General features: G+C 33.9%; 2 protein-coding genes across 8 annotated transcripts; one reads left to right on the forward strand and one right to left on the reverse strand.

The window, feature by feature from the left end:
* Positions 1–310: 310 nt before the first annotated feature.
* Positions 311–5019, reverse strand: LOC134279343 (zinc finger and BTB domain-containing protein 42-like). Of its 6 annotated transcripts, XM_062761726.1 has the most exons (5): positions 4838–4849; positions 4489–4567; positions 3540–4030; positions 3049–3250; positions 311–2911 (listed from the first exon to the last, which is right to left on the reverse strand). In XM_062761726.1, the coding sequence occupies exons 3-5, from the start codon at positions 3936–3938 to the stop codon at positions 1998–2000; spliced, it is 1515 nt and encodes a 504-aa protein (XP_062617710.1). In that variant the 5' UTR covers positions 3939–4030; positions 4489–4567; positions 4838–4849; the 3' UTR covers positions 311–1997. The 6 variants fall into 6 exon arrangements, with proteins under 6 accessions (XP_062617710.1, XP_062617714.1, XP_062617713.1 ...); XM_062761730.1 differs by lacking the exon at positions 4489–4567 and having other exon boundaries at positions 4847–5019; XM_062761729.1 differs by lacking the exon at positions 4489–4567 and having other exon boundaries at positions 3540–4026; positions 4838–5019.
* A 175-nt stretch (positions 5020–5194) lies between these two features.
* LOC134279341 (proteasome subunit alpha type-5-like) lies at positions 5195–8943 on the forward strand. Of its 2 annotated transcripts, none has more exons than XM_062761715.1 (9): positions 5195–5273; positions 5943–6048; positions 6260–6386; positions 6566–6633; positions 6755–6862; positions 7061–7119; positions 7992–8094; positions 8568–8654; positions 8749–8943. In XM_062761715.1, exons 2-9 carry the CDS (start codon positions 5953–5955, stop codon positions 8824–8826), a joined length of 726 nt encoding a protein of 241 aa, XP_062617699.1. In that variant the 5' UTR covers positions 5195–5273; positions 5943–5952; the 3' UTR covers positions 8827–8943. The 2 variants fall into 2 exon arrangements, with proteins under 2 accessions (XP_062617699.1, XP_062617700.1); XM_062761716.1 differs by having other exon boundaries at positions 5239–5307.
* The last annotated feature ends 323 nt before the right edge of the window (positions 8944–9266 follow it).

The following is a 9266-nucleotide window of genomic DNA, read 5'->3' on the forward strand; positions in this document are numbered from 1 at the left end:
AAATGACTGAATCAATGAAAGCACTGTATTTGTGTACAGTTTCATGTATGAAGAAAATCTTTGTTACTCATATCTCTTTGACAATTAGCAAGGAAGGTCTGATCATGAGCATTGGTCCAATACCAAAAAAAGACCCACAGATTAAGTTCTGAGGCTAGATTGATGAACATGTTAAAAGAACAAACAAGTTTTAATTAATAAGATAATGAGGATATATAATTAATCAACCTAACGATAGGGCAAATAATTATATTCTTGAGTGATGACCTTTGTTTAAACGTTTAAACGTTTAAAAATTCTAAACACAATATTCTGGCTAAGGTTTATTGATAAAAATAACAATATATACTCCCATAACAAACATAAATATCTCAACCAGTGGCAGAACAATGTATTGAATTCAACAACATATATATACTAAAACTATATACACTAACAACGCTTAGAATATGAAAACTGTTAACATGATTACAAGTAAACTTAATGTATCGCTCAACAATGATGTAAATTTGCCATTCAACAATACTATACTTCATGACTTGGTTATCTTTGTACAATATATAACAAGATGTATAACTCTGACAACATCAGCAAGGAACCTAAAACAACAGATATCTGTCCATACAATATTCATATTCTGTCTATAGAACATCCGCAGACTCTTACAACAACAGATATCTGCCCATACAGCATTTAAAGATCCCATTGTCAACAAGAGCTTGATTAAGAGCAAAGTTTACAGTGAGTCGCATCTAAAAACAGATACAGTCCAGTATTTCATTCCTGCATATAGAGCATATTGTCACAATGTTATATTTATAAATTCACATATAATAATCTTTCATTCCTAGGTAAATAGTTCTGGATTTTTCAGATAAATTTAATTCCATTCATGTAATGAGAAAGTCTGATTAAAATATGGTACCAGCCATATATAAATATATAATTCTCATTTAAACTTGAATCTTTCCAGTAGGAAAAGTAATTACAAAGTAGAACCTTGGGTATTACACCAGTATACAAAATATGTAACTATCACACAGCTGATCAACAAAGATAAGTTCAACAGAAAAGAACAAACCATTGCACAAAAAATAAGACTGTAGAAGAGGAGAAATCTGATATTGATATTAATCAAAAGTAGTAGCACATATTTAAATTTAAGACGATAATCCTATATGGAAATATAATTTATGCCAATTCTAATGAATATGAGAGCTCCCAAATAAAGATGGAAGAAAGGATGGGGTGATATGACAGCTACCTGATCACATGATCTGCTAAAGAAGGTATCTTTCAACTTGAAAATTGCCAATGGTCATATTTATCTTAGGTTATTTTTCATCAAATTTTTATCTGTATGGCATACTAATTTTTTTTGAATTATATTTTTATTTCACATTGTAGACCAATGTCATCATTACAGAAAAAAAATCATAGGGTCCTTTCTTTAAAAAACATACAGAATTTTTTATTTAATAAGGCTGCACCTTTACTGATGTAAACTTATAGTTAAGATTTTAGATTTTCCACTTAATTTGTAAAATGTCTGATCAGACCCAAGCTGCAGTAGTGGCTTTTTTAAAGAATTGAAAAGAATCATATTTTTGGAACCAAAGCGTCACAGTTTGCCTAAATTAAGCATTGATATATAGATACACAAGAATTATGTATATTTTGTCTTACTAAAATTATACCCAAACTGTATGAGGAGTAGCATTTTGAAATATTGTTTACAGATGGACAGATAACAGACAACTTATCAGTAGATGAGCTTTTCTGCTCTCTGATCAGTAGAGCTGAAAACAATTACTTAAATGATAGACTATTACAGTTTTACATAAATAGAACAGAGCATGCTTTGAGTGACATCTTAATTTACAATTGATTCTCCAAATCAAATTATAAAATAAATGTATCAATAAATGAAAAGATGACATATCAATCTCCTCCATGACAAGTCTAACAACTCCTCTTAACCAAGGAACTACCGTTTCCTAAGGAGGCCCATTGTCAGATCTCTCTGATTTGCCTGTTTCTGTCAGATCCACAGGTTCGTCTGCTCCATGACTACCCGACATTTGAATCTCTTCATCAGTGAAGGACGAATTGAGTACTTCCCCCTCTTCTTCAGACCGTGTTAAATCTTCTGAATTCTCAGACGTCAACTGCCATCCGGACATGCCAACTTTGAAATGTGATTTTTTATGTCGCTGCAGATTCCAGCTGCGAGAGAACCGCTTACCACAGATGGGACACACGTGCCGCAGAATGTGGTTGTATCTGTGAAATTTGAGGGATCTGTTGTCTTTGAAGCTCTTACCACAAGTACTGCAGGTGAAGAGTTCGCCTGAGGTACTCCCAAACTCCCCACTGGTGTGCTCATGCTTCTGGGGGAAGGTGGACTTCCGGTTCCGTTTTGGTATGAAGGATGGGTGACCTCTGTCATGGAGCACCATGTGAATACCAAGAGCCTTACTGCTGTTGAACTTCTGTTGACATATAGAGCATGCATGGTAGAGCCCGGGGGTATCTATCTCTGAAGGAGAGTGCTGCTCCCCCAAACTAGACTGGCTCAATCCAACAGACTCAGCTGGTTTCTGGGAAAAGCTTGTATCCACTGACAGGATAGAACTTTGGCCATGATGTTCCTCCTCTCTGTTTTGATCAATTTCATTGCACACACTGCTTTCTGATTTACTCTTTTCTCTTGGTTTAGGAGCAAACAGATGAAAAGGCTGAGGGGAGGGGCGAGGAAACAGCAGAGGTCGGGGGTAGGGATGACCTAGATATGTTGGAGATAACTGGGTCATGTCAATGATGTTCAGTCCAGGGTTTGGCAGGTACTGCATTCTCTTAGCCAGGGTGCCTGGTGATACGAGTTCTTCTCTGGCATGCTCTTCTCTGGCTACTAAAGAATACAGAAATCAAAATTAAACTTCTGTCAAACAAAAGGTCTTAAAAATATGCCTATTTTAGAAGATAATTCATGAGTCCGACCTCTGTTCGGGTTCTTTATGTTTTTGATTTGACCACAGATCCTCTAACCTGGCTCTGGGTGTTCCTGTTTGACTATTTCCAGGTCTGGAGTCTCCACTGAACTAGTTTCTGACACAGGTCGGCCAGAAGTAGAGACATTAGGACTGGTTCCGGGGCTGAATCGACCAGAGCTCTCAACAAAAAACAGCTCACTGGAGCTCCGTTCTTTAGGAGATGGTGAAGTTGTCTTCTCCTGTATCTCTGAAGCAATCTACAAAACCAGCATTTCACCTTTATATCAACTTTAATTTTATTATCATCTTTTTTTTCTTTAGCATACCATTATTTTGAGGGAATAGAAAGTTGCAAATTGTAAGGAAAACACATTTTTAAATTCTATGTACAAGTTGCCCATCCTTAACCTCTTAAAGTGTTGATTTTGTTGTTACTTTAAAGATGTTATCACATTATACTTTAGTTACAAAAAGTGTGACAAAGCTGTGGATTGATGCAGGTACTATTTAATACTTGTATTTAACATTGTTTAAAAAAAATCATACCTCACACACAAATGCCTGATGTGCCCGCAAAAATGTCTGGCATAATTTCTCCACTTCTTTTATTTGTAACACTGTAGCAACAGATAACAGTTTCTCTGCTGATACGGAATCAACGGTTATCACTCCAGAATAACAGAAATCCAGCAGACCCTTCAGGCTTCCCTCATCCAAGCGATGGCAGTTGAAATCTGACAGGTAGTTATTTTGTTGTGAGAATGCTTGATAGAAGTAGGGACTGAAGGCAGCCAGTACAACACGATGAGCCCGAAGTCGTTTAGTATTGGTTACGAGGGTGATGTCGCAGAACTCTTCATGCTTGTAGAATTCTTGGAAGGCTACATTCAACTTTGGCAGTTGTTTTTCACTTCTATATACCATTGACAAAGGTGCTGAATCCATTTGTTAAACTGTGTGCAATTTAGAGCCTCAGTCTTGTCCTTTACATTCTGTGGTATAGTTAAAGTCACACACCTTCAACTTCTGGATTCTAGCTACAAAAATTAAATTAATATTAAACATGTTAATTGTTAAACTTAAAAGTAAATCTATTATTGATAAAACTTGATATTATAACCAAACTTAACCATGTTAACCGAATTTAATGTTACCTCTTTAAATATTTATCTTAAATCTGATTCATACTTTTTTCAAGAGTTACTCTTTGAAATATAATAAGAAAAGCACTACTACTAGGTGTCACTTTAATTAGTATTTAATTAATTTATTTTTAAAGCTCAATAATTATAATTGCATAAACGACAGGTGTAAGATAATTAGGCCTTAAATACAACTATTGCTTTGCAAAATTTGAAAGTCAGAGTGAATTCAATTTAAAGTAGGCCTAACTGATTCTGAAGTGGATTGTATTTCATGCAATACTATACATTCTACATAGTATAGTATACACATATCATCTGTTCAGAATAAAAAGTTACAGAAATTAACCCACCCGGCCACCCACCCCCTTAATTCGACACTAATCAGAAGTCCTCTTGGGGTCAGTATTTAAATTTCATGAGAGCAAAAGCCTAAATATGAAGAAGAAACACTGAATAGGTAATATAGGTAACATATCTGAGGGATTTTCAAAAATAGTAGTCAAATAAATAAAATTATACATCAAATATAAACATGCATTGCACAAGAACAAGGAATTATATACATTGAATACAATCCAAGTGCAGTGTTAATGAAAATGCTGTATGCAGAACAACTTGAAATAATGACTACACGGCTGAGCAACATCAATTAGTATGGAAAACCTTGGTAAAACTACAAGTTTGCACTCTTCCACTTACCCGAAATACCTTTCAAGACATCCACTATGATCTTTGTCAATGTCTAAAACTCAGTCTGCGAAACACATTGCAGCTTGCCAACTAAGGAATTAAATATGGAAACATTTCACATTTCTTTTCTTTTTATTTTGACGGCAGCTGTCATCTAAATATTTATAATTTATCTCCCCTTATCATTTTTAAATCCTAAATAGAGAACCATTCCTGTTGATAGCAGGAAAATTCCGGCTGACATTTATAGGAGTAAAAGTATTTATTTCCACAACTTTGAAATAAAAACAGCATATTTATAAGTTGCTTAATAGTAAAGAATGTCTCAAACATAACCAACTTGTCACTGTTAAAGCAAAAAGTGAACAAATTTCTTGGTACGAATAAGTTTAAGAACAACTTGGCAAATTTTTTTACCCACACCACAAGTTTCGCATTGTCACCGGTGAGAAATTAGTTCAAATAGCTTGTATTTCAAGGTATTTTCATCTTCGAATAACTTATTATTTTGCCAAACGATAACAACTAACAAGTATTTGTGTGATTTATTCAATATTCACTCTATAAGCTGGTCATTTTGGCTACACCAGGCCCAGTACAGGCTATACCAGGTCCAATACTATCTCTTTATTTGGCTATAGTTTTATAAACCTATAACCTATTACAGATATCTATTTTGTGCGTGTAAAATTATGAAAAAAAATTATTTAAAAAAAAAACGAGAACCAAAAATTGCATTCTGAGTTGTCATGTTATACAAGGCCATGTGAGAAATACGAACACAAAAGATGTATTTTAAGTTTTAAATTTTCTAAAAAGTTTTACTGTTGAATAAAGACATACTTTATAGGCCTATAGGCCCTATTCACAATTTCACATCTATGTGAATCAATAAAATCTGAAAATTCAGGGTTTTTAAAATCAAAAAGCACTGAAAAATTCAATTCAGTTTGCATGTCATTTTGGAAATTTTACCTAAATTTCGGGGGAAAGTGTGTAAATTGTAAGCTGTGAATTGTAGCGATTGACTTCATGACTGTGTGAAATTATGTCAACTTTCAAGAATCATCTGTTGAATTTACTTAGAATATATTTTACCTTTTTTTCTTTCCAGAGTGTGAATAATGTTTCTAACAAGATCTGAATATGACCGTGGTGTTAACACATTTTCTCCAGAAGGCCGTTTGTTCCAAGTAGAATATGCCATAGAGGCTATAAAGGTATGTGGTCATTTTTATTTTTTGAGAGGATGAGTTTGTGACTTGGCATTCTTTTTAGTTCACTCTTTATCTTGTTTTGACAAACTGGTATTAAGCCCTAGTAAAGGCATCAAAAAACATGATTATTTTGGGAAACTAATGGGAAACTTAAACCCTAATAATAGATCTCAATTTACAATCAAATATTTACTTTGAAAAGATATAATTGCAGCTTGGTTCAACAGCAATTGGCATACAGACATCAGAAGGGGTAGTTTTGGCTGTAGAGAAGAGAGTTACGTCCCCTTTAATTGAACCTTCTAGTATAGAAAAAGTTTTTGAAGTGGATGATCATATAGGTGAGCATAGAAGAGAGCATTCTATTAAACTAAAAATTATTTCAAACCTTTATTTGTCATTTGAATGCAAGGCATTAACTAGAACAAATTGAATCTGTTTATACTTCAAGATTTCACAAATGAACTGTTCTTTGTTGATACATGTTACTTTAATAATTTATTTCTGAACTATTTTGTAGCCTGTGCTATGAGTGGTTTAATTGCAGACTCCAGAACATTAATAGATCGGGCTAGAGTTGAAGCACAGGTGAGTTTCCAGATTGAAGAATTGGTAATGAGTAATTCGTATTCATGAGGAAAATGTTCAGCTCACATATAAAGGAGAGAGAGAGACAGTATAAGATGTACTCTATTTATATTTCCTGTAGAATCACTGGTTTACATACAATGCTAAGATGTCGGTTGAGAGCGTGACTCAGGCTGTCAGTAACTTAGCCCTACAGTTTGGAGATGACGATGCAGACCCAGGAGCAATGGTAAGGCATGAACCCTCACAGTAGATAAAAGGAAATCAAGTTATTATCTTACTGAGGTACAATTTATTGAATTTTGTTTTAAAGATTAGATGCATTATCTTTATAAAGAAAAAAAAGTTTTGTTTGTTAAAATTGTGAGATGTTGAATAAATTATATCATAAAAGGATGTGTTGCAAGAATATATTTTCTTATTTCAGAGTCGTCCCTTTGGTGTGGCATTACTTTTTGCTGGCATTGACAAGAAAGGACCACAACTGTGAGTTTTATGTATTATAAACATAAATTTGATTCAATTTGATCTTTTCTTAACCAAATTTGAAGCTATTTATTCTGGTTTAGAAATTTTCCTCAGTCCTGTAAGAGTAATTCATTTCTATATATTTACATTCAGTATGATTTTCCTTATGAAATTCATTAGAAATCCACGACGTTCAATTTTCTATAACACACGCGAAACCTTGTCACCACGCGTTAGAATACATAGTAGAAACTATATGCAATTTCAATACTCTAGGAACACCAAAATGTAAAATGTTTTATTTCAATTTAATGAAAAACTATAATCCTGAAAAATTAACGTAAAAATTAACGTAACGTGCGTTAAGAATTAATTTGTCACTTTTTTCCTCGCAATGTTTGTTTGCGTAAGTTAATTTTGCAGCGTCATTTGACATCACAAACGGCTCTTACATCTATTAACCACGGCAGTTTTGAAGGGGGCTAAATTCACATTAAAGATTAACGAAATAAGCAATTATGAAGAACGAAAATTAGAGAATGTAAATATAAGCATTGAATTCATATTTTTGGATGTCTTCGGTCCTATAACACACCTGGCCGTGCCGACAAATTATCATACCGCGCTAACGCGCAGTATTCAATTTGTCGGCACGGCCAGGTGTGTTATAGGACCGAAGACATCCAAAAATATGAATTCAATGCTTAAGTAAACCAACAGTGAGTGCCTCTAATATATATGTATTTTCTAAATGTTTTTTTCTTTTTTATCTGACAGTTAAAGTCAGCTTTTCTGATTGAATAAATTTATATCAATTTAGAGCCATATATAAAATGTAAAATTTGCCACTGCCCATAAACCCTGTTCTTTATAATTGTGTCTTTTGTTAGGTATCACATGGATCCATCAGGAACCTTCATACAGTATGATGCCAAAGCTATAGGTTCAGGATCAGAGGGGGCACAGCAAGCCCTACAGGACACATACCATAAGGTACTGTCACATGTAGTTCACTGGACATTGACCAATAATAGAAAGTCAAGTAGGCCAGCTACTAACCATTAGGATATGACCGAAAAACCTTTTATTGAGCTTATTTTATTTTCAGAATTTATATAAAATTTATAAATATAAAATGCAATGTCAGTTCAGAATATTGTATTACTGTAGAAGTACTTTTTTCCGCATGGTATTATTTTACGCTATGTACGCGGTCACAAATTTTTCGCGGAAATTTGTCCAAGCCTACTTAATATTAATGTAAAGCATATAGTGACAGTTTAAGAAATTCGCGTAATTTTCTACCCGCGGATTAAACAGAAATTGTGATTCCGCAGAATTATGACCCCGCGGAAAAAAGTACGTTTACAGTATATCAAGGAGTTAGGGTAGAAGTGTATAGATGAGTTTTGTTTGCTGTACAGCTGATAATGGAAATTATGTGCACTGTTGATTTTTCTTTACAGTCTATGACTCTCAAGGAAGCTTGTAAATCTGCTTTAACAATACTGAAACAGGTCATGGAAGAAAAATTAAACTCCACAAATGTTGAGGTGTGTAGTAACAGTCTATATAACACAGTCGGTGTAAATTCTAATGGTCAGTGTCTTTTTATTTACACTCTAAGACTCATTCTTTTCTCTTCAGATGGGACAAGTGACTCCGGAGAAGAAATTCCATATGTTTACAAAGCAGGAGTTGGAAGATGTGATCAAAGACATATAACTTTTGACATTTATTTGTTACATTTTTTGATATAACATTCATATTTCATATCTGTACCTCTGTAATGTATGAACAATGAAGTGCTATTAATAAAAAGAGAGGGATGATTTACAAGAATTTGCTCATTAGTCTGTTTCAGTCAGAATATAAGAACTTTTTTACATTACTGCTTGGATTATTCATGAAGGATGGATGCTTTTAGGACTTTAATGTGAATTTTTCTTTGCATGCAATATGCTCTTCATATAAAATTCATATTAACGTAATGTCAAAATTGCTTCAAGTTTTCACCAAATTTTGCATGTCATTTTTATACCCCCCGCAAACGAAGTTTAGGGGGGGTATATTGGAATCACCATGTCCGTCTGTCTGTCTGTCTGTAGACGAGATTTTGTCCGGACCATTACTCAGAAACTATTGGAAGGATTTGTTTGAAAATT

The sequence above is a fragment of the Saccostrea cucullata genome, unplaced genomic scaffold, assembly GCF_032062105.1.
Source record: "Saccostrea cucullata isolate Sc308-1 unplaced genomic scaffold, CSIRO_AGI_Scuc_v1 ctg96, whole genome shotgun sequence".
NCBI classification, from domain to species: Eukaryota; Metazoa; Mollusca; class Bivalvia; order Ostreida; family Ostreidae; genus Saccostrea; species Saccostrea cuccullata.

Excerpts from the sequence above, each read along its gene's own strand:
- LOC134279341 (XM_062761715.1), top strand. The coding sequence starts at position 5,953 with ATGTTTCTAACAAGATCTGAATATGACCGTGGTGTTAACACATTTTCT. Across the intron at positions 6,049-6,259 it reads ATGCCATAGAGGCTATAAAG|CTTGGTTCAACAGCAATTGG; the intron begins GTATGTGGTCAT and ends ATATAATTGCAG. Across the intron at positions 8,655-8,748 it reads TAAACTCCACAAATGTTGAG|ATGGGACAAGTGACTCCGGA; the intron begins GTGTGTAGTAAC and ends TTTTCTCTTCAG.
- LOC134279343 (XM_062761730.1), bottom strand. The coding sequence starts at position 3,938 with ATGGATTCAGCACCTTTGTCAATGGTATATAGAAGTGAAAAACAACTG. Across the intron at positions 3,251-3,539 it reads ATCAGGCATTTGTGTGTGAG|ATTGCTTCAGAGATACAGGA; the intron begins GTATGATTTTTT and ends CTGGTTTTGTAG. Across the intron at positions 2,912-3,048 it reads ACAGGAACACCCAGAGCCAG|TAGCCAGAGAAGAGCATGCC; the intron begins GTTAGAGGATCT and ends TGTATTCTTTAG.